Here is a 25,469-nt window from a genome sequence, read left to right as displayed (position 1 = left end):
TCATAGTCTGTTCTTTATTATGTAGTAAAACAGAGAAAATTGAAAGATTTCCTATGAAATGTTGAGACTGTCTGGAGAAATCAGCCCCACTAAGAAGATGCCCTTCATGCAGTATGATCAAGACACATTTTTTGATTGTCTGTGTTTTACCTTAAATTCCCATTTAGGATTTCCATTAGGATCTGATTAGGTCCTTTTCTGGAGAGGCTTCAGCCTGTAAGTGCTATGAATTATTTGACATGTGAAAACTACTTTATGTTACAAACATCTTGGGGATTGTGAAGTCAGACCATCCAAAGAGACCAAAGAAAAATTACTTTCCAGAAATTAAGTCCACTAAAACATAATTCTTACATAAATATATTTTTATAGAGGAGAGATTAAAAAGCCAGAAGAGTTTTTGAGTTAGAAGACATGAAGCTAACTAAATAAATCAGTCTGTTTTGCTCCCTATGGTTTGGCTTTTGTGCATAGATCTCCTGCTTGTGTTCAGAAAAAACTGTCCATGAATCAATCATTACAATCTTAGGCGTGTGGAATATTTTTTCTTGTTGAGGAATGCAACATTCTTTGCAAAGTAGGAACAAATGGTGCAGATTCATCTGCTTAATGAGGACTGGCAATCTGAAGAGCATCTGAGAATACCTCAAATGCCAGTGCATTTTAGAAATATATTTTTGATGCAATCTGAGATGTGCTGCCCTTGTGTTTTATTGGCAATACAATTTATTGACAATTGCCTTATGCAATATTGGTAGTATGATGGCAACATGATGTGGTCTAGGTTAATGCTATACTTGGAATTTTTTTGCTTTGTTTTCCGCATTCCCTTGCTTCCTTCCTCAGTGGAGCTATTTCCTTCCAAACAGTGTTTAAATTGGTAGAGACTAGCCAGAGCATAGTCGAGGCTGGTTATCAGCAGGCCTCACAACTGGAACGAGTGTCTCTAGATTTCCTTATCCACCTCCCCAGCAGTTACTGTCATCAAAGCAACTGGATGGGACACAGATGAATAGCTGCTCTTAGAATAGAAATCTGCAGCAAGGTCAATGGTGTTCAAAACAATCTGACCAACAGCAGGAAATTCCCTCCAAGATTGCTAAATCTTGTTTACAAGAGATGTCTTTCTGCAGGATATACCCTACCCAACACTGTGCTGGGAATGTCGTGTGACATAGTACATTTTCATGGGTAGTCTCAGAAAGTAGATAGGATGAAGCCCTGGCAAAATTCCCACTTCCTTCAGTGCAACAGGGTTTCAAATGAAATGTTTCATTAAAGGATAGAAATTTTTTGTGTCTAAAATCAGTGTTGTCAGGTGGTATATAGGCTGGCATATGGATGCTGAGAATGGGTTGCAGCTAAATCACACCGATAGATATACTGAACTAAACTATCTTGGAATAATTTTTCCCAGAGAAGGCTGAGTGAGGACTGGGAGACTGGAGCAGCCACATCCAACTACCAAATGCTCTGTTAGGAATACCAGCGTGGTGGTTGATCACTGTTTTGGTAGGAAAACAAAAATATAACTTTTTCTCAATATATAAGACAAACTTGGTGAATACTTCTGTCAAGAAACAGTTATATTTCATAAAGTCATTATTTGGTCATGCTCATTTTACAAATAAAAACAAAGAGGCAAACTCACAAATGATTTGTCAGTTACACATATTCACTCTGTCAAAGATACTGGTAATACTTTTCTCTAATTGAGAAAAGTAACTGGTAAAAAAGATGCTTTAAAAGTTCTGGCAGTTCACATCTATTTAATGCAAATATTAAGACTGGAAATCAATGTGATAGAATGGAGAGTAAGTGCCTTTATATCTGAAAGAGAATTAAATAAAATATAATTAAAACCTTATTTTCCATAACCACCACATATCCTCAGTACTTGGCTTATGTCCACAAAAACTTTTAGGGGTTGATTTTAAAGGATAGATACTTTAGGCTTCACTAGATCAAGGGGAGAGAGGACCACAAGTAATACACTGGAAAATTGACACTTTTTCATGATGCCTTCTCAAAACATTCACAGAGTCACTAAATTTGTAAGTACATGACTTAGGATCCTCCTCAGGTTATGTTCTTGTTTTTCAGTTCTCTTAACATCATAAGAACAAAGGAAATCTCTAAGACAGAAGTGCCCAAGCTGTGACCTAAGTACCACTACTGGAATGCAAGGTACTTTATAGCAATACTGCAATGCTACTCCAGAAACACGCATACCTCTTTTTGCACGTGGCTCAGCAGTGTGGACATTGGAACTTTACCAGTCAGCTCAATGACACTGGCATTCGATAAGTCTTACTCTACCATGAACATGAAGACCTCTTTTTATTTGGAATTGCAAGAGACATAAGCTAGCACTTATAGATTAGAGGCTGCATCTAACAGAGGTGTCACAAGTTGCCAAAGGTCAACCAGACTTCACATTTTCTTTCTTGTGTATGATTATGTTGCTGTCCAAGTCAGACTGATAATCAGTCATGGAGATTAGTAGCCTAAACTGAGTGAAAACCAATGACATCAAAAGCCTCATGAAAATAATATCTTGCTATTTGTTAGTCTGCTTTATGGACAAAATATCCATTAGCACCATCATTTAGATTTAAATAAGAAAGATCAGTACTGAAAAAAAAGTGCATTAAAGAAATATTATGAACTTAAAGTAATAGTCATGATATAGCTGGAAAAAACAGACTCATTTTATTGGGTGATACAGATTGTTAAATGTGTACTTTCAACACATAGATAACCAGTTTACTACCTCCTCTACTCTCAGGTTCTGCCTTAATTCTGCTGACAAATTTAAATGCACCATTTGTGAGCAGCCTTATACAGGTAGGGTATACTCAAATTGATTTCTAAGGTGAGCTTTGTGCTTGTAAGACACTACCCTAAATTCTATGTTCAGATTCACACAGCCCAGACACTTCTGGACTCGTTAAGAGACAAGCATGTAAAATGAAGTGCAGTTAGAATCACTACTTGCAAAATCTAAGTTTACATGCTTGTTACCTTCAATACTTGGTTAAAATCGTGAAGAATAAATCTTGTAAGAGGTAGTTTTCTGTTAGGGTGGTCTTTGGCTGTTGTTTCCATCTTTGGGAGGAAAATTCAGCTTTATATATACACATTCTCTCTGCTATCTAAAGTTAGCATTAATCAAAACCGTATAGTTTTCTCTTTTAAACAAGTAACAAGTAAGCATGTGAACAAAGGAAAGCTAATTAAACAAACAAATACACATTCTCCATGCATCCATTTTCCTTGAACTTTTTTCTAAATATTTATGCTATTTCTACTTGGTACGTAAAGCATATGTTATAAAACATTTGCTATTGGTCTAAAGCCCTGGTTAACTCATCTTGTTGACTCTGTAAGTGAATTGGATGACCTAACCTTCATAAATAAGAATAAGGATATCACTCAAACAAGGATAGGGTGGAGAGCACTTTGGGGAGTGATATGGACAAGAGGAAACAAGGAGACCTATTTAAAGTCACTGCTTGTACTCTTTAGCTGAAGAAATATGTTACGTTTCAAATAGAAACACTAGAATTAAAATTATCTGTTTTCCTTCCTGAGAGAAGGGTTTCTTGACATGTTTTACATGAGAGATTTATTTTTCTCAAATTGTTCAGCTTTCTCCTGCATTCTCAAAAGTAAATAGGAGTCTTTTTTTGTGACTACTGTAATCACTCAGAAATAAATACACTGCAAAGCTTGGTCACGAATTCCTGGAGTGGACTTCACTCAGGGATTTGCAGTATTTCATCACAGTGTAAGTACTGTTTCACCAGCCTGCTAAAGCAGAAGGAAGGAGTCAACTGGACTCAAATGGATGTGGGTCATACCAACATCAGGCATTGAGCACTGTCTTTAATCACACATGGAGTACTATGCAAAAATACATGACATTATTCATTTTATTTGATCAACTTCCTCAGTTCTGTATGCCAGATGCAAGGAGAGGGAACAATTTAAAGGACTCCTGTTACTGTCCTCTCTGACAACATTATGCTAAGTACATTACTGGATTAGCCTTTCTCTTATTTTTTGTCACTGTTCATTATAATTACTGTTCATCACAATCAAATTAGTGCCTTACAGTTTTGATGGGCTGCTCAGTCATATGTATATGGCCACTTTCAGTACTAAGACATTTGTCCACAAAGTAACTTCTAGTGTATTCTCTAATTACCAGTCTACTACCACATGACAGTCTGTACTTATGGAATATGGGTAATATTCCGTAAAAATGATCTACTGCAAAATCTTCTGTGGAAAAATATAGAGAAAAGGGTAAGAATGGTCTTGGGTAGGCAGTGCTTTAATTTGGTAGTGTAAAGTTTCTCCTATTTGATAAAAAGTAGGAAAAAAGCACATTTCTTAGAGATTACTGTCAAGGAACATAATGTTTTGAAAACATTTCAGCATTTAAACTGGTTCTCTCAGATGCCGAAACCAGGAAATCAATGAGATTTTTGCCAAGTAATACTTAGCTCTACAAATTTGGTCCCAGCTTAATAAGATCTTATGAAATGATGATTGTATTTAGGTTTTCTTAAACTACACAAAGGTTGTAACATTCTTTACGATTTCTGTCTCTTTTCCAAAAGTGAGAGCACATCTACTGTTCTGATAGCAGATCCAGTCCTGGGCTTGTTTGCAGCTGGATATAGTTGCAAAAAAATAGCAGCCTTTGGTGTTATTTTGAAGGAAAGTTGACTTCAGCCCAGTGCTGTCTAATCTTTTTATTTACATCTAGTACAGCCAGATGAGGAGCATCCCATCTCTCCCTACCTTAGTTAAACTTAGACACAGCTTATATGAATCAGACTGATAACTTCATGTTAAAATGCTTCAATATTTTTAGAAAAAGATGGGTTGAAAACTGAAGTCAGCATATATTAGAAAAACAGTAATGGCAAAAAGCTTTGTTGTTGTCAATCTGCAAGCTTAACTACACATTCGATATAATGAAAACAGATGTGCAGACATTACTGAAGGAAGTGGGGCACCTTTGATCTGCTGGCTTCTGCTGCTCACTCACAAAGGACAGTTGCTTCCATTAATGAGGCTTTTCTAGTTTATTAGGTTCACTGATTTCATGTGCCCAGAGCAGGAGGGAAATTGCACTACTCTCTAAGAAAGCACTTTGATATCTTGTAAATACAGAGCTATAAAGCACTCATGTCACTTGCAGCCATAAGTGGGATATCTTTGTAAACAGTTGGTATGACTGCTTGATGATATTTAAAGAGTGTGAAAGGTGAGGACAGAGGTTATTGTCAGATGAGCTGATATTTGCTTATCTGTAAGGGATGAACTCGGGTGAAAGAAGAAATAAGTTATTCTTCAGAATGAGGCAGAATTCTTCAGAATAATTTTTACAGAAAAAAACCTTATCTACCAAAGCAAATGTATTTTCTGGCATACTGAGAAATACTTAAACAAATCAGAACAGATGGCTGAATAAACTAGTGATGTCTTATTTGCATAAGTCAAGGGGGTCCTATTACTCCTACTACACTTACCAGCATAGTACATTGCATGTAGTTAGCTCAGGTACTTACATGATTTAACGAGCCCTATACTGACCACACACAGTGTCTCACATTCATGACAGTCCTGACATACATACAAAATGCTTTTTGAAGACGGAGTGCCTAAATCCTGCTAATTTTAAAGTTCAGAATTTTAAAGAGGCTTGCAGAGCTTTAAAGGTCATTCGCTGGGGAGTGCTATTTACTGCAGCAGCTGCTAAGAATCTGTGAACAGTTGTGCCAAAGACAGGTAAATCAAGATTCATCTACACTGCTGTTTGTCTTGTTTACTAGCTGTTGCTGAAATGACTGGATTATTTCGTTTCTCAATTTTATTGCTGTTTCATAAAGCTTTACAGAGAATAATAAGTTAAAGAGTGAGCTCCTTTCATTCTCCTCCAGTGAATGTCAATGCTGCATCATTTTTGCTCAAGTGTATTGCTCTTGCGCATGCCATTTTGAGCTTCTCTAATTTCTTTTTACTCTTAATTTACAAACCTGTCTGCTTGATAAGTATGTCTCAGCACAGTTTATTATTTTTTTACCTTTAGTGACATTTCAATTTACTACACTCTATTTAACAGTACAGTAATATTTAAAATATGCCTCCAGTTCAAATTAAGGTACAACTGCTAAAGGGGTTATATCACTCAGAAACCAGATCCTGTTTCTCCTGGAAGTTTATTGCATTGCCGCATAATGGAGTTACATTTTGAATATAAAACTTGATTTTGAGCCCGGCTCTATTTTTTAACGCAAGACTATTTCCCACCTTTAATTTCTCATGCCCAGTGGTGTGTAGGTGCACTCAACTTGCATCTAAGAAATTACCTGGTAAACCCATCTGTGCATGCTGAGTTCATGGGGAAAAGAACAGAAACCTCACCTTTACAGTCGCCTGCTTGCTTACAAAGCATTTGCCATTTGCCTGGTCCCACAGGGACTGGAGTAAGGTAAGGCTGAAGCATAGTCACTGCCAGCTGAGTGCATCCATGGCTGGCTGGGGAGGTTCAGCAGTTATATGCTCTTCTTAAAAGGAGCCACTCTGCCCAAAATGCTGTGGTTAGCAGCATGTCTCCAGCCACCACCACCACTATGGTAGAGTGTTCAGCTTCACCTTGAGCGAAAATGTTTCTGAATTAATTTGTGTAACTGCCAGTAACTAAAGGATGACATTATAGATAAGCATTAAGAAAATTTCCACTACTACCACAGTCTGAGATGGTGAGCTCTCTGGAGCGGTGGCTGTACTGATACCCTGCACACCTTCACCAGGAGCTGATTGAGTCAGGGAAATTTTTATGGGCTGATGTTACTGCATATGCATGTTGCAGGGAAAACATTAAGAAAGGAGATCCTGCTGTCCTACGTGAACAACATGGTGTTTGCGATTAACACTTTTCTGGAAAGGGCAGTCTTATGTTAGCTTTAGAAGGTCAAAACTGCTGGATGTGCAGATTTTTCTTCTTTGCCTTTCCTTGGACACCTGCATTTCAAAGTTGAAATTCTTGTTTCTGTGCACATATTTAGAGTACTCCAATGGCAGCAGAAGTACACATGAGGCTTCAAACATGAAAGGACTTTTTTTGTCAATTCTGAACAAGAGACAAGGAAAACTTGCTCATGTATTGTGATCCTTTTCTAGTGTTATTATCACTTTGCTAATGAATATTTGGTGCAATTTCTTTACAATTAATGATGCTTTCTTTGATGAGGCATCCAGTTCAGCCATAGTATGGTGTATAGCCTGCCCCAGAATAAGTCTGTGAGAAAAGGAAAGAGTATTTTGGAGTAGAACTTCTCTGCAATATCCAATACACTATATTGGACGACTGGGTGTTCCCAACCTCAGTTAAGCTGTGAGTGACACTAGTACTTAATGCTGAAGAAAATTCAAATGTGATTGAAATTGGTATCTTGCTAATCAAAAAGCTGCTTTAAACTTATTTCCTGCTTACCCTGATTCACCAATTTCAAGCACTAATTACCCTGTACCCATAAAACAAGTAATTTTATACAATCCATCAGGCCTTTCAGTAGAACAAATACATCTAATAAATAAACTTAACATCAAAGAAAGAGAAAAGGGGAAAAAATCTTTATAAGTGGTTATAAGTCAGTTCCAGCATACTGCTTTATTTTTACTGGTTATAAACCATGTTTTCAGGATGACAGAAAAAAATTCATCTGAGACTGCAGTATTCCGGAGAGGTTGCAAAAGCTTCATGAGAAATTTGTTGAAAATTTTTAGGTAAATGGGAGAGTATGTCTCAGTCAGGCAGATGAGATTCAGTCTCGGTACAGGAATTTTATTTCCGTTTCCTCTTTTTCTAAGAGTTATTAGTTGTCTGTTATTCTGGCTTTCTTCAAAAAGCTGTGCTGGGGCACCTTTCTGCTAAAAGCACCATGGTTTTGCCACATCCCAGGAGAAGTCAGATGGCTTTTTATGGATAAGAGAGTTTTATGGGATTTCCTGTAAGAGCAATGATGACCCTTCTCGCTTTCTGCATCACGACCAAGTGTGCCTAATTCCCTGTTTTTATCTTGCCTTTAATTTAATTATATGCCAGCATTCACAGAAATGGGAAGAAGACAGAACAAATCCATGTGGAGATTTTAGTCCTGTTGCTTAATGTGCAGGAGAAAGTGTTCCTGTTCTCCAGAATTCATGTTGATTTAGAAGAAACATGGAAATCGTTGAAACAAACAAACAAAAAAGCCACCACTTCTTGGGTATAAAATGCAGTCTGTTTTTCAAGAGCTGGTATAAATTAGTTTTGGTCCCGTGAAACTATTCCTGTTTTTTATATTTCCCTCCTATATTTCTGAATAATATTTTACTTTATTTCTTATGCTTTCTAGTAAGCATTAATAGTAAAACAAGCAGGTGTGCATGCTAACCTTATCTGCTTTGAGAATACAGGAAAATATCAATGGAAATTCTGGTGTAATCCTATATATAGCCAAACATCTCTGTTGCCCCTTATTTCCACACAAGCCCTTTTGATTCAATGAAATGTGACCAGCAAAACAAATAACAAAACAATAGAGAAGCGTAAGATGTACACATATAAGTAGACTTAGTAATATTTTAAATTTTACACCATTTTAATAATAAAAGTGATTACATGTTTTTTTAAGCACTAAGAAACTGTGTTATCAAAATATACTTGTAGTCATCTGCGGGGGTTTATTTGCTATGCCTATCGTGGTACTGGAGTTGATGTTTTAACTGTGCTGTCTTTAATACAGTCTTATAAAATATGTAAGAACAGCAGTTTAAAACATTTTTATTTAGTTAATTAGTTTAAATACTTATATTTTTTTAAGGTAAATTTTCCTGCTGCTCTAATTCTGATCTCTTTTATGTAACACATTATGCAGTATAAAAGATTTCTCCCTTTCAGAAAAAAAATAAGTTAGTTTTTCTCATTGCTATGAACCCTTCGTCCTCTAGCAAAACTTCATCTGTCACTGTATGGAGAGATGTATTAGTTAGAGGATGCTCAGCACCTGTTCCAGGCATTGAATGAATACATGGTTGTTGTCTATCCTTGTCTTGAACAATTTTGTACCTAATATTGTGAACTAGCCCCTGGAAGAAAACTGAGATTATAGGAATGAAGTGGTATAATGCACTGAAGACAAAGGAAGAACTGGAGTGAATGATCTTAAATAAAGGGGGCAGAGAAGAGTTAAATCCCTGTGGAGATTTCCCCAGGTGGTGGATACTGAAACCTCGTGTTTGAAATTACATCTTGCTGTGGTAGCTCCAAAGAAATGGAACCAGATGTGCTCATCATTACCCATCAGGCCACCATGGCAAGCTAATTTTGCCAAATAGCCCAAATATACACAAAGCTGTAATGACCTTTAATTCTTAACAGCTTCAGTAGATCTTATTAAAAGCAGTGGTGGGCTCAGGGATCAGAAACTACTGGTTTCAACTTTCAAATGGACTGTCTGAGGATGCTAACCCCAGTGACACTACGATATAAGATGCCTTATGAGCAAAAGAAGTATTATAAATACTACTAATTAAAATATGGAAGATGAATATGAACTCATGGAAGAAGTAAAACAAGTTTCTTTGCAATCATTTTTGCTTTTTGCAGTCTGAGAAAAAAATAGAGATTGTCATTATTTCTGTTCTTAAACACATAGATCTGATGGGATGATAGAACAATGCAGGAATTCAGATAGTGGGATACTGGGAAAGGAATTAGGTTTTATGGTCACCCGTAAATGCTGCAATGACAGTTAAGTGCAAGGGTACAAGTTACAAGCTTTTCCATGTAGGCTTGCTGAATTATTTCTACTTCTCATGGTAGCTGGAAAGATGAGAAATATGGACTCTTTTTATTGATCTTTGAAATTGCATAAAACCCCCTTGTCTTCAACTTGTTAATATTCTTCGGTTGGACTACATTCTTTCCTTAGTAAAGTTATTGTTGCTTTCACATCAGAAAAAATCTTTCCTCCTATAAGATATAAGCTATTTAAATTCTTTGCAATGAAAAAGTATTTTCATTTGAGATCATCTAACTTTATTGCTTCACATCTAATAGCCTATTATAAAGATTTACAAAACTTCCTAAGCTAAGTTCATGTTAGCAATATCTACTATTCAATCAACAGAGATGTTTAATTTCTAATCAAATGTCTATTTTTTTTTAATTTTCACTGATCTATTCTTTTAACTGTTCTGCATATCTGTCCAGCTGAAGAAAAAATCTTCAGAGGATTATATCATATGCATACACTGATCAACTTCAGTAAGGTTAAAATACCATGGAACATGACCATGCATATGCTTCACTGCACTTCTACATTTCGAACAGGTACAGAAGGGGGTTTCTTTTGAAATAACACAAAGTGAACATATGTAATATTGTACTATGTCACATTGCAGGCCAAACAAAGCCAATAGATGACAACGTATGCCCATAAGAAATCGAACAGGTTTTATGAAGTCCTTTCAAAGAACAGACTCAAACTGAAAAGTGGCTTGAAGTTCTCTTAAAAGCTGCCATGGCTGGGAAATAAGCCAAAGAGTCCATGTTTCTCTAATGCTTGTGATGCCAGTGACAAATATTTGTGCAGTCCTTTTTCCTACTGCTTGAAGGATCTGAGTGTTTGCTTGAGGGTCCTAACAGACAGCAGATAATTTTATCTTCCCATGAACAAAAGAATCAAATGAAATTATAGAAGCTTAATTACTAAAGCATGAAAATTCAGAAAACAGGTATCTGAACTCTTTAAATTCAAATACAATATATAGCTTTTTCAAATAATGTGCAAATTACTATGTGACATTTTATAGCATTTATAATGTAGAAGGTTAGACCTGTTGATCGTAATAGTCTTTTTCACCTTAGAAAAGGAACCATGGCTATTCCACATGCTCTGAGATGCAAAAAGATGAATTCACAATCCACCAACAAAGACCTCTCAGGGGACTCTGGACTGACGCCAAAATTAGATCTAAAGGTAAGGAAAAATTATCAGTAGAGAACCTTAAAAATTCTGTCTACAGGGTTATTTTTGCTTAAGACTGCTTCTTATCTCATTCACTTCACCCTGTTACAGAAATCCCCAAAGCCAATCAACATAGCAAGAATCCTACATAGATCTATAAATATATGCAGTGTATGTGCTAATGTATACTAGATTGAAGAAGTCACATGGAAACATCTTCCTTTTTTTGTTGTTGCTACAACTGTGAAAAAAGCTCTTAATTCTGGCTACAAGATTGTATGTCAGAATTTTATCAACAGTGTAAGTCTCATTAGGTTCTTAGGTTTCTAAAATATGTGGTGTGCAGAAGAATATGGTCAGCACTTTAGTATTAAAGAGCTGGAATTGTGAATATGTCCATTCAGCAAATTCTTACAGCAGAAAAACAAACAAATTCATCAACATAAATGTCTGATCACAATCCGGTTTCTCCTGATTCTGCACAAAGAGAGATTTTTAGGCAGCACCTTATGACAGAAACAAGGTGAGAGTTTTTCTTCTTCAGGTCGGTTACATGCATCTCCGTCACTGCATCATCGGGTAAAAGCAGTGCGAGACAGGGAGACAAAATCAGTGTTTGGTTTTACTTATGTAACTCAAAATGTCTATCCATGGTTTCTTTGCATTTTGCAACCCAACAGACTTTCATTTTAATTTGAACTCCTGTATTCCAGCAAGATCACTCAAAATTTGTGGGTGACCCCTCAATTACTGGTTACTTTTTAACAACCTGACTGAGAGTAAAGCAAACCTCTCTTTACCAAGCTGCTCAGGAAAGCTGTTTTCATTTGCACTGAAAAACTTTAGTACATGGCTGTGTATGGCCGTGGTCCCTGAAGTTCATCTCTGAGCAGGATTCAACAAAAACCAGAAATATTTGCTGAACTACTGGTCAGCAGAAACATCATGGCAGATGGATCTCACATGCTTGAAGCTTTAATTTGCCATCTTTAAATTAAAGTGTTCAAGATGGACAGAAGTAGGCATGGTGAGTGCTAGTATTTCAAGGCAAACACAACACACCAGGAAGCTACATACCTGTCTGAGGGCAAAATAGAGATGTTTGACAAGTGACAGATGTGGAGAGAACAAAAAAGATCAAGGCCAGGCTTCTTTTGTACCAGCTTTCTGGGAACAGCTCACAGCGGAGTCTCTGTCCCCTCAGCTCTGAACACTGACTGCAAAGATGTGCAAATGACATTGCAAAGAGAAGTGCAGATAAGAAGACACGTTATACAAAAACCATGGCTGAAAGAAAACTGTCTACTGCCTAGCCTTTTGAAGTGAAAATTTCTTTTACGTTTTTTAACTTTGAAGAATAACAGATTAATGAACCATGTAAAAGCAAACAAGAATATTTTGTGCATTTAATGTTACATAAAGTATGTACCAGACAACACAAATTTCCATTTTCCTTAGGCTTACTAACTAGAGCCAGTTTTGTGCCTTTAGATTTTCTGCCATGACTGGCAGTGACAGGCAAAGGCACGTGCCAAACCCTTCTCGTCCGAGGCTCACCAAGGCAGGCCAGTTGTTACTTCAGCTCAGGTGGCAGATACTGTGCTACTGCAGGACGGTTGCCAAAACAGAGCTTCATCAAGTAACAAGAGTAACATGGCAGAAACTCTGAAAGGTTGCTGTGAAATTTGAACATGAGCTTCTCAGAATACTGATAGAGACTAAAAGCCTTTTGGAGCATCAACAGAGAGAAAAAGACAACCTAAAGCTTAGCAGTCTTGTGTTGGGTTCTTTCTTACCTCCCTGCCAAATGAAGTTGTACTGGTACAAAATAGAGACATGAAAAGTTAAAGTACAAGAGAAAAGCAAAATGCAGATTTTCCTTTGTCCTTACGCCTTTTCAGTCTTTGCCTTTCTATTGGGCAAGTTCCCTCAGAGAAATGTGCAAAATTCTCATCCCTATTTGCCAGAAATTGTAAAACAAACCACTCTAATTTACATTAGAGTATAATCCAAACACTACAGTCATGGATGAGCTCTATTCTATTGACATGAGAGAACATGATGATTATTATTAAATTATTATGATTAATTAAAAATAAAATTAATGAGAGACGGGGAGTGAAGTAGTAGGATGAAGTCACAAAATCCTACCTTGCAACCTCTTTGCACATCTGGTCATAAATTTTAATTTATCACGTGGAAAATTCCTTCTCAGATATTACTACCCATTTGTGCTACACACGTATTTTTTTCTGCTGTTCAAGTAACTGACTGGCTAGCTCCTGCCCATTTCTTATTTTGCTAATTCACTTCTTTTATTTACCCCTTAGAAGTAGAATCTGCCTAAACATTCCTATCCTATTATTTTTATAGACAAACACATCCATAACTCCAAAAATAAACTATACAGCTAATTGACCTCACAGTCTGGAAGTCCTGATACTAATGAGCAACCTCTAGTACAGTGAGATACTTTCTGCACTGAGAAAATCTGGCCCATTTTTTCTCTCCCCTACTCATCCACAGATCCCCAGCCCCATTTGGGTCCCTGCAAGCTGGTAAATGTGGCAGGGCAGGAGGAAGCTGATAAATTCTCTGCCTGTGCTGGTCTGAGTGATCGCTGCATTTTTTGGGGTACATAATAAATATATTTATATGGTTTCTGTATCTCCTCCAGTGAGCACTGTCAGTGATTGTTTTGCAGATTATAATCTTTTCAAAACAGGACTTTCTTGATCTCAGTTTCTTACAGTGCTAAGGATGCTGTAATGTTTAGTAAATAACAGTATCAATCAATCAGCGGGCTCTGAGGCCTTTCTTTCTTTCACACTTCTCCTCATATTTAACTGCATAGCTACATGAAATGCAAGTTTAGTCATTTTTGAAAATCCACTTGAGCTTCTTAATGGGATGTGCATTGCAATGGAAGCTGTTTTGCCAGCACTAGTTCTATTTTCAGTGGGAAAAAGCTGAAGGAACTAGCCTTTGGAAATGGTTGAAATTCTTGTAAGTGGAATGCTATCATATAAAATTAGCAAACATATAAAACATTTATTGCCACAGAGATACTATACAGATGCTTGGTTCTGGTTTTGTTGGTTTTTAAATTTTTTTTTATCCCCCCCCTCCTTTTATTGCCAACATCTTCCTTAAGTATTCAGCTAGTTCCTAATATGTAGCCTGCAACATAACTGGGCTCCCTCCTGTGTCTGCTCCAATAGTGGCATTCCCTCAGAGTAATAAATATTCTCTATATGACAGTTAGGTTTAGGCATGATTGTAAATACAAAGTTCAGGATTTATAATATCAATTAATATTATCTTACATCCTTATTTCCTGTTGTCTTCATAGCTAAACATGTTTACTCTTAAATTAGAACATAATTAGTAAATAATATAGCTCATTTTTACTGAAAATAGCAGCTTGGCAAAATGTTTCCTATCATCAGGGGCTGACCTTCCCAAAGGCTGAATATCCTGGAACAGCACATTGTAATAAGAGAAATCAGTTATTTTGGATCTTGGCCAAACACTAATTATTTCTCCAGCTGCCCCCCTCCTTTCCAGCTCTTCTTCCCACTCTCCCCAGTAACACTCACATATGTGAGTTGAAGTTAAGAAGTTGCAGTTGGTAAACAAAACAAAGACAAAACTGCTAAGAAGTTAATGAAAACATCAGTAAGTCATAGCATCTGGATCTCATCATCAACCTCTGACGTAAGGAAGATGTCCAGATGTTAGCAGAACTGTAGCAGTTGAAATATTTTGTGAGAGAGGCTCCTTCCAAACAATCAGATGCAAAGCATTTCAGCACTTTCAGCAGTTTTTAGGAATGTTTCAAATACATAACGGTCTTTCAGATGTGCGAAATGTCTGCTTGGTGTCGAAAGAATATAGAGTCCAGGGAGCCAAGTCTGGGAATCAGGAGCCCCCATTTTTTGGAAGTGCATGTGAATGTTCAAAGAGCAGGAGAAGATGAGGCCTCCTGGTTGTCTGTCATAAGGAGAGACTTCTAGCAGAGACATGATACTGCTTATCTTGTAGTTTAACAATATCCACAAAGATGAATTATGAAACTGGGCCCGGAGAGAGCAGACCATAATTTTCATCTTTCTCACTCATTTTTAATCCCTGTCTGACAATGTGTACCACATACAACCCTTGCATGCTGAAAAGTATAAATGATGAAGCTGGTTTCCTAACAGGTTGTTGCCAGGTGTATTGTTTCTTTCCTTCCCCTCATGTCCAGTGGTGACATTTTTCATGCGTGGGTGCTCATTCTCTGCAGAGCAACATGACTGCTTAGTTCCTCTCAGATATGTTTTCTGGGCTCTGGGTGTGCTCCCTCCCTCCTTGGCCCATGCTTATGAAGAATCAGTTTGGAGTCCCCAAGAAAGCAGGAAAGTTAATTCTAAAAATTCCTAATTGCTGAAGTGTTCTGGTCCCGAATTCCTCTTATACATATCCCCAAAATCCCAGGCACAGGACAGGACATGGTGCTGCTGGCTGATTGCTGCAGTCCTAGAATTGGCTATGATGACTGTAGAAAACCAGAATGCTGAAAAAAGGGTGTATTTCCATAATCCCCTCCAGCTGTTGTAACTTGAATGCATGAGGATTTTGTAGCAACCACTTCTATAATATGCTTAGTGTACTGTGTACTTCTTATTGTAAACTTGGACAAAATAGTGCCATTGTTGTAGCTTGATTACAGAAATGATGGTGGAGCTCCATGAAATAAATGTTTTAGATTTCACTAATGGAGGAAAATGTGAAAGTCACAAATAAAACTTTCCAACTGTCCAGTCCCCCAACAGTGCAATTTAGCTCTGCTGTATGAAAATATCCACTACAAATAGCCAAGGTGACACAGTATGCACACTTTCTTTTCCCTATGTGAGTGCTCCAACCTTTACTGGTAACAGACTTCAAATTAGGAGCATGAGGAGTGCTGGAAACAAGACATTCCGGCAGCTGAAAATAAACAACACCAGAATCATGCTACAGGCAGCTATGACCCTTCTGGCACTTCTCTACGTTTTCATATAGAGAACGAGAAATTAAAAAATAGAACATGGAATGAGAACCTAAGGATGCATTTAATTCCAAATGCCCTTTTGAATGAGGATTTTGACTGAAGCACTTTTCCTTAAATGAGTTACAGTCATTCCATGATCAAAACATCAGTGCTAAATAAGACATAATACTCTATATATCTTATCGGAAATTTAGGGTGACGATATTTAAAAAAAATAACAAGCATATGCTGTGCATGAAATGTATTATTTCTGATTGCATTTGATATCTAAATTTGAAAGATGTGAAGAATTATAAATCACATGAATGAAACTAGCATTTTCTCCAAAACCTGCTTACACTACAAGCTTGTTCAATAATTACATGGATGACAACAAAGCTCTTGACTACTCTCAAAGGGAGGAATCTCTAACATGATAACGATATTTGACTATCCACCGGAAATATTTTATTATGGTGTTTTGCACTTTATCAAACAAATAACGTCTTTTGTTATCAGACAATTGTTGTTTACTCTTTTCCTGTTTCTTTTCCATAAATTAGAGTCTATTTACGAGTACATATCAAATCAATACCTGATCATTCTCTACCTCATGGGAAGTGGTTATTTTTAATATTTATAAAATAGCCTGAATAAACCACCAAATCTATAGGACGTTGTCTCCAGATTAGGAGTCAGTAATTTTCTAAAAATGCTGATATAGCCAAACAGTGATATATCTGAATCTGTGTCTTAGGTTCTGCGACATATCCATTTTCTAAAATCTTATTTCACCTACCTACACTATACATCTTTCTCCAATCTCAGAACAAAGCAAACACTTTAATCAGTAATTTTTCTTCTGCATAAGTATTAATTTTAGAGACAGGTAAAATGTAATGCAAAACACTTTACCTTAAACTGGGCCTTTAAAATTTCCCAAGGATGAAAATTCCTTTCTTTACTTCCTTTACTTCCTATAGATAGCTATATATGTATATGCCTGGAAGTGTAAGCAATAGCTGGAAATTGTTTAAGAATGAGTAAATCCTATACTCACAGATTTTGCAGTCCATAAAAAGGCATGTTTTAAGGCATCATAATTAAGAGGGAAGTATGAGAGAAAACAGCAACTATAAACCAAATGGAAATAGAGGGATGCTGATAATGGAGGACAAATCAGCCTTCAGCAAGAGCAGATAGTGTGTTGCAGATACTCCCAGTGATCCTAGACAAGTTATGCAAAGGTTGATATGGCCAGTAGTAAGAAAAACTTAAATAATGATATAATTCTTGCTAATCATCATAAATTAAAAAAATAAAAGGTCTACTCAAAGGGGCCTGCAGAGAAACTTTTCAAAAGTAGATTCAAAATTAATTCAGATTTTATTAAAAACATGGAAAATAGATGAAAGCTGACTGATAGTCCTTTAAAAGGAATCTAAATGGAAAATAGTTCTCTCTGTGGCTACATCTTTAGTGATAACTGACAAGGACATATATAACCTTTCTAGATTCAAACACTAGCAAAGTAGGCATAATGAGAAGTGGTCTGTAACAGATCTTTTCAACTGAGTTATTTTTCATTTCTTTGGCAATTAACAGAAAACAAAACCAAGAAAAACAAGGGTGACAAAAGCCCACTTTATTTTTAGTGGGCCAAAAGTCACAAAATTAACTTAATTCTGGGGTAAATGAAATATTGTAAAGTTTTAGTGAACTGAATTAAGAAAAAATTGAAAATTGAAAATTATAAATGGTAAGTAGGTCAATCAATAATATAATTTCAAATAGAAAAGTTGAAGGTTTATTTTTAAAATACCAAATAAGTAATGTTTTCCCACAGACTTTCAATGACTAAGCCACTGCAGCAAACTAGACATAATTCAACAAACCTAGACTACCTACACATTCTTTTTTTTTTCTAAAATACTAGATATTTCAGAAGACTATTTAGCTTTTCTATCATAAAAAAACCCAAAACAAAAAAAAAAAACCCCAAAACAAACCAAAAAGCCCAAAAAAGAGATTGGGGCATATGAGTATTTGGTTGTACTCAGTGTCTGACCATGTTTTCTAAAAAATGCTGGTGAAAATGAAAAATGCAGGACCTTTTAGTCATTTGGTATGATGGGCATAATGGTTCTTAGTACGATGCAGATAAATGCTACATCGTGTCATCTAGAGTCTATCATGCAGATAATTCACCCAGCAATACAGTGGAGGCACTAGGAGAAATCTGTCTACAGTGTTTTGAGGATATGTACATTTCAGAGCTGAGAACGACTCTTGCATGCTCTGGAGAAGCTCACTGCTGCCGCCCCTCTTGTGCAAAATCCCCTGGTCTTTATTGGGAGGCCTGTCGCTGAAGAAGCCAGAGTGTGCTTTCCTTCCCAGCTAAGCCTTGACATCAGTATGGGGAATAAACTGGCAATTCCCAAGGAAATGTTTCTGTTTCTTGTGAATGCAATAACAGGAAAAGTTAAAATTTTCAAATTGCCTATTTAGGGAATCTGGCAACTTGAGTCTTATTCTGTCCTCTTACTCTTTGCTGTTCATTCCATTGCTCCAAATTGTATCCCATCTCTTCTGGGCATTTTTGATGTCCCAGCAATTGAAAATACTTCCATTGTGTTTAGTGATTTATTTAGTGATTAATTTTCCCCATATTAAGATCACCAGATACGACTGCAAACATGCATCTAGATTTTCTTTGTCTGCGTAAATTAAGAAAGAGGAGAAAAGACACTGAGTGGAAAACCATGAGCCGTGTGCCGCCAAAGGCAGTTTGATCATGATGTGATTACACCGAGTTGCAACTCACTGCTGCTCAGAACAGGTATTTTATAAATATGTACCCCATTTGTACAAGACACCATATCTATACAATAATAATATACCATATTTATACAAGTGTGCTTGGCCCCAGCTGGCTGAAACACAGGTGATTCTGCCACATGATGAGATGGCACACACAGTAACTCAGCCCTGGTGTTAGTGTCCAACAGCAGTGTGAGGATGCCGCTCTGCGGTACTCCATCATGGCCAGGGTAGGGTGGCACGCAGAGGTGACCTGAGAGGACAGTTTGTATTTGTTTGCCTCCCTTTACTGTGCCCGCCCAAAATCAAAGCATCTTTAGCTATTATCTTTTAGTTTCATGCAATTTTAATGGCATTTTAAATTTTTTTGTTACTTTTTGCCCAAAACTAATGCTACCTTTCTTTTTTGTCATTAAGACTACATGATCTAATAGAAAACATTTTCTGTGATGTTTTCCCTAGCTAGAAGGTAGATAGTACTGCCTGTTTGATGATTATATCAGATTATATTGCACAATTTGCTATTTCTGTGCAGTTTTTTTTTAAAGGTAAAACATTTTTTGGATTACTTTTTCTTGAATATGCCATGAAGAATGCATATTTCACATTTTCTTTTTTCTTTTGCAAATACTGTGTTCTTTTTCAAAGGTGTGTCCTGATAACACAAATTGCTGATCTAAGTGGATTTCAGTGTCATGACCCTTCTTTACCATTTTTAGGTAGTCAGCAGTTTAAACTGCTGATATTCCAGAGAACAAACAGAAGAGCAACACAACTTGTTGCTGTTTTGTTTCTTTTCCTGAATCTGTTATTCATGAAGTATTTTCAAGAATATACCCTGCTAACTACTCCACTTACATACTGCACTGCTTACTGGGGGGTTAGCTTGATGGTTTTCTGACTTTCTGACTGACAGCAGCCCAAATATACTAGTGGACTGACAAGCCTACATCACCAGCACAACCTGGAAAATTGAACTGTCACTGCTTTTAAGGGTCCTCTAACATCTAAGCCTTGTATTGATAAAAACTGTGACGTTCATGTTCACAACCATCTGCCAAGTACAATAAAAACATGCCGACCCTTATCAGTGCAGCTAAAGAGGCTAAAGGGTTCATGTTCACTCTGCGTTTCTAGGAATGTGACAGTCTCAAGAAATATAATTAGCAGTTATCCATCCCTCAAATATTTGACAATCATATGCAAGGTTAAATATATATGTTTATCAAGGCCTTTTGATATCCTGATAAAACCTGTGTATTTTCATATGTAGGTCACATACAGAAAGTATAAATTACATGTCATTATATGCTTTCCTATGTGAACTGATGAGAGGAAACCAATTTTATAGAAAATGGTTGGTAGTAGTTTTCTTATGTGGACATAGGCCAGAGGTGCTTGTAGTCTGTTGATACAAATGCCATTCTGAACTTAACTATAAATTAAAAAGCTTACTTCAAAGCATTCACATAAACAACTCTAGCAGGTGGAATGGAAATGAATGCCAGGGTAAACAAGTGTCCAGCTGACCAGGCAACACACAGATTAAACAAAAGCTGACTTGGTCCCACCAGCTTGCCTTTTATAGATTTGTGTAACGTCTGTGCCTTTTCACTCAGAATTTCTTTCCTCTCAGTGCTCCTTCCAGTAGAGTTTCAACAGCATCCTGAACATCAGGACCTGCATTGTGACTGATGTTCCATGCCCTGCAGTCTCAAAGCCACCAAAACAGTCCAATTTTCTAACACACCTTTGAGAGATGAAATGGACTATGCGCCCAGTTCAGTTTGCCATGGAAGAGAGGTTAATGTCCAGCACTTTCACAACACTGCCATGTTTGTGACTAACTGCTGAGCACTAAAGTAAATGTAATGTCCCCATCTCCTGTGACCATGAGGCTTTACTGTAAAACAGTTGTAATGCTGAGGTCCTTTGCCCAGGAAACTCACTGTCCTTTGTAGTCTATGGGAACAGGCACAAGATTTATCTAGCCATTGACACAGAACAAGTTTTTTTATGAATTGCTCTAATTTAAAGCAGGTTTTTGCCCCTGTGTTTCTTTATATGCCATGGTCACTCCCTGCCTGATTACCTGATGTAATCAGTTTTGGAATTCACAAATCAGAATTTGGAATTCACAAATGTCTGTTATGCACTTAGCTGCTCTTCTCCAAAATATAAGTGCAGGAGAATGATGTAAAAGTTCAGTTTACATTAGTGAGCCATATCGTCTGCTTCTCCATCATCTCATCCTTGATCTTATCATTATTCACATTTCTCCTCTCTCCTCTCCCCCTCCCCCCCGCCCGCGGGATAAACCATCCCCACTGTAAGTATACAAACAAACCAAAGGATCCCTCTGGCATGTCACACCCATTGTACATTTCTGCTGCCTTTTCTGAAACCTCTAAATGTTGCAATAATAAAAGTAACAACCCCAGCAGGGTGGATGAGAAGCATTCAATCTAACAGGCAGACAATAACAGAAGAGCAAAATAAAGCAAGTTAAATTATCTTCTGCTCTAGCCCTCTGTTATGGTTTGCCTCGAGTTTTTGAGTATTTGCAAGTCAAAATAAAAATGTGAACTGTAACCATATAGTTGGATGGTAATTTATATCTCAGAAACCTAGCTCTGGCATACCTGACACTCACTTGGAGCTCACAGCACTGAAATCCTTGCCAGAGGAAATACCAGTAATTGCTCAGTGCACAGCCCAGATATTCCAACTGACACACTCCTTGGCTGCAAAGCACTCTGTAACACAACTCAGTGAAGCACATCACAGCAGTAAAGCACAGTCTGACCTAACAGCAAAATAAAATGCTTCAGCGCACTTTAGTCTGAGGAGTTTGCACTGTCATTATCAGACAAAAATTCACTGTTGTTTTTTTTTTTTAACGGATGTTTATCTCGTCTAATTGAAGGAGCACATACAGTCCACCGTAGGCAAAGCACCGAAGTAACGTGACACAGAAACAAAAGGCTGGAGAGATACTTAAAGGCGACATCAATACATTATGCAAATGATGCCACTAATTACCGTTATTGATTATGGTCCCTTACAAATCTTAAAATATACTTATGTAATGTCCTTCTCACCTGCCAGTCGTCTGTCTCTCGTGTTTTTCCAGATAACGTCCAAGGCTCTAGCAGTGGAGTCCCTGATATGATCACTAAATGATCTTCTCAGAGGGGCTTTCACTGGGTGATGCATAATGCAGATCGATCACACATCCAGAGTCAAATGGCTGCAGCTTGGCCCCGGGAAAAAGGGCATTCTTTGCCTGGGGATCTGTCCGAGTTTCTCTTTGCCAGGCAGGCAGGTTGTTACTTTATATAATTTGTCATCAGCCTTGTGGAGCTTTTCCTTGAAGAGTCAGGCATTGCAGTTCTCACTGCGGATGCAGAAAAGCTCAGACTGCAGCCAGCCTACTGGAAAGCTGCCAAAATCTTACATCTGGAACAGTTTACAAATGAGCTAACGATACAGTCATTTAGATTTGGGGCTTTATTTGTGGATATCTATAGGATTCTAGCTTCCTGTTTAATCAAATAACTTACCAGGCACATACTTGCATGCTCATTTATTAGGATAATATTTCCCTGCTTAACTGATATTTCAGGTAATCTTTCATGGTTTGACATGAAAAAGGTAAGAAACAGAAAAGAGATAAAGTAATTTTAAGTATCTGCAGTTCAGGTACCTTATTTCATTACCATATTTTTCTTGCATATTACCCCATCTGTGGCACAGAATAGGGCCTGATTCTGAGTTTCCTGTATGTAGTAGTACTTTATGCCAACACAGTAATGAAGGGATGGAAATATAAAAGTGAGAGGAAAAGGGGAGACAAGAAAAAAGGAGAGGGAACTAGGCCCCTGCATCTTTGCTGAGTAGAAAGAGAAGGTTCCATATGTAAAAAGTTTATGTATGTAACTGAGATTAATAGTCACAGTAAATGAAGCCATTTGACCTTGCTTATTTTGACCTTTTTAATTGATTACTTTGTCCTGTGGCTTCCCTGAGGGAGACAGGGAGGAATAAAGGGGTAGCTAAGACTCCTTTCCTAATGTTATGTATGCCAATATGTGAAGAGGTGAGACATCCCAGCCTAAAAACGTAATCCCCTTTGTTATTGGGGAAAGCAAGAACTGTTGAATAAATTTGTCTTCATTTTAATTCTAGGTGGAGTCCTTGATTTTCACAGCAACTACAGCTGTTAAAGTCAGATGCTGTTGTTTTCTTGAGAAGTATTATGTTATCATTAAAATTGATTGATTAACTTCTCACAAGGTTGGTGTGCACAGATCAAATTACAGAATCACAAATTTCAGCCTGTGGAGTCCCACTCCCTTTGAATTTCTTCCTAAGAACAAAAGAGTTTTTCATTTAATTAGACTAGATAATTTATTTCACACTTTCTTATTGTACTTATTCTTATGTAACTTTTTTCCAATGCCTTCTCAGTTCCCTTTCACTAGTCCTCATTTCCTTTAAGACAAATCATGATCTCATTCCAACAATGAAAAGAAATTTACACGATTTGCAATAGTGTAACTGAGGGAAGAATTGGCTCACCATCTATTTAAAGCAGATCATATTTTTTTTCCTCCCAGGCTTTTGTCTTTTATCTTTATAGAGCATCTGCAAACATTAATGTCCTGTGTACATCTTTGAACAAAATCAACAGCAGCAAGGGATCTCTACAGTCTGCAGTTCCTTTCTTCATTACACCCCTCCTACTTTTTGAGGCTGGATGGAGAAAGAAGCATCCAATGCTCTAGAAAAATTCAACTACTCTTGAAATGTGTGGTTGTTTTTTTTTGTTATTATTCTAGCAAAACTTCCTTGTAGAACAAGTGACAATGCTTACATAGGCAAATGCTGACATGATGACCAGAGTGTAATCTATCTACTTTGAAACATGTGCGGCCTGTTCAGGTGACATCTGCTATTGTTTCTATTGGTGACCAGCTCAGAAGAATACTTGTTCATTTTTAAATGAGGATGTAGTAAGCAATATCTGGAGCTGAATGTGTATACCTCTGTATTTCAGCTGAGTAGCACTGTCAGAGGAAAACAGAAGGCAATGAGGGAGAAGGCAGTCTCAGCAGATTTTTAACTACCAGTGGCTATGCCTATGTTACCAACAACGTGGCCCAGAAAGAGCAAAATAAATGGTACCAAGGTTCTAACATATCTTGAGGTGGGGTTACTTTGAACTAGGTCTACCTGGGTCTCATGAACTGAATGAATCCTCACCAAGGGTTGAGATCACTGGTGCTCTACCAGGACGCATCTTCTGGCTTAGTTTCATATGAAACCAAACCAGTTCACATGCTCTAAGACTGCTTGGAGATACAAACCAAAGGGTGCTGTTGGGAGATCCTTTTTTTTGAAAATCTTTTTCAAAAGCGTACACCTGGTCGAGGCTAAAATGTCAATAAAAATGCACCCACTATTATTCATTTTAGCAGCTAAATCAACTTTTAAAAAAAGGGCAATATATAGGCTGCTGATCAGGGTTTAATTCTATGAGAACTGTTGTGGGTTCTGTTACATAGGTAGACATGTCACAACCCAAAATACTTAAAACAGTCAGCGCAACCAGTTCAACAAAATGGGCTGGAAAATGTCAGCATGACCCAACAAAGGGCAAAGAAGGAGTAAAGATAAACGGTAACAAAGCAGGGGAAGATGGCTAAGAGAGTCTGCTTGTCTGATGTTACAACACAGAAATGGATAATCTAAGTAGATTTTGTAAAGAATTTAATTAAATGTCAGAACATTCTTAATGGACCATGGACAAGAAAACAGCTAGGTATCAGTAGGCTAGAAATCTGGATAGGAAATAAAAGGACATCAATTATAGAAAAGTGTGGATTGAGAGATCTAATGGGTAAGATAGTTAAAAAGCAAATATACACAAAGAGGAAATTTGAGATGAACAACATTCACTGTGGTCATAAAATGTTTGCCATGCAATATGAAAGTATAAAATGATTTAAAAATAATGTTAAAAAGGAGGCATCAGAGCAGAGCTGTACTTCAGTCTCTGTGCTTGTGTTATTTAAATAACAACCCTTGTAGAACAATGCACTCTGTTTCGGTCTGGACCTCTCAATACCCAAAAGATGCTGAAAAGACATCCACAAAACCCGATGCTCTGGGATACTATCAGCTGGTGCCACCAGGGTGATGGTGGCAGTTGCTCTTAGTTCTATGCTGGGCAACACCCACGCACTCAGGGGAAATCTGCGACTTGCCATGGCTGCTGTGCCATTGTCTGATACTCATGTTGAGAGCCCTACACTGCACCTCAGGCAAGCTCCTCCTGCATTCCCAGACATGACGCTGTGTTTGAAGAAGTGTTACTGCCCAAATGATACCTGCCCACGTAGAGAGAGATATTTGCCCTTTCAGCTCAGACGTACTCCCTCTCGCCTTGCAAGTTTAGCTGTTTGAGTGGAGACAGCTACCTGAATCACGTGCCTACGGTTACCTCCAGATTGCATGGAAAAGCTTTCTCTATTTCTCTGGTAAATTCATGCTCACAGTCTCAACTGGGAGAGGATGCCACTAGTGCCAAGTACATG

General features: G+C 37.4%; 1 protein-coding gene across 2 annotated transcripts in view; it reads right to left on the bottom strand.

The window, feature by feature from the left end:
• The window catches only part of DLC1 (DLC1 Rho GTPase activating protein), a 230,715-nt gene that overhangs the window by 79,268 nt on the left and 125,978 nt on the right, over positions 1 to 25,469 (bottom strand). Inside the window, exon 1 of one of the 2 annotated variants that reach the window (XM_037382407.1) lies at positions 21,972 to 22,263. The exons of the other annotated variant lie outside the window; for it this stretch is intronic. Within the exon in view, the coding sequence (XP_037238304.1) occupies positions 21,972 to 22,086 (115 nt within the window). The 5' untranslated portion in view covers positions 22,087 to 22,263. Of the gene's footprint in view, positions 1 to 21,971; positions 22,264 to 25,469 lie in introns of those variants that run through there. 2 annotated transcript variants of the gene reach the window in all.

Source organism: Falco rusticolus, chromosome 1, assembly GCF_015220075.1.
Source record: "Falco rusticolus isolate bFalRus1 chromosome 1, bFalRus1.pri, whole genome shotgun sequence".
NCBI classification, from domain to species: Eukaryota; Metazoa; Chordata; class Aves; order Falconiformes; family Falconidae; genus Falco; species Falco rusticolus.
Note: the sequence above shows the minus strand (reverse complement) of the source record. Positions and strands in the feature narration are given on the sequence as shown.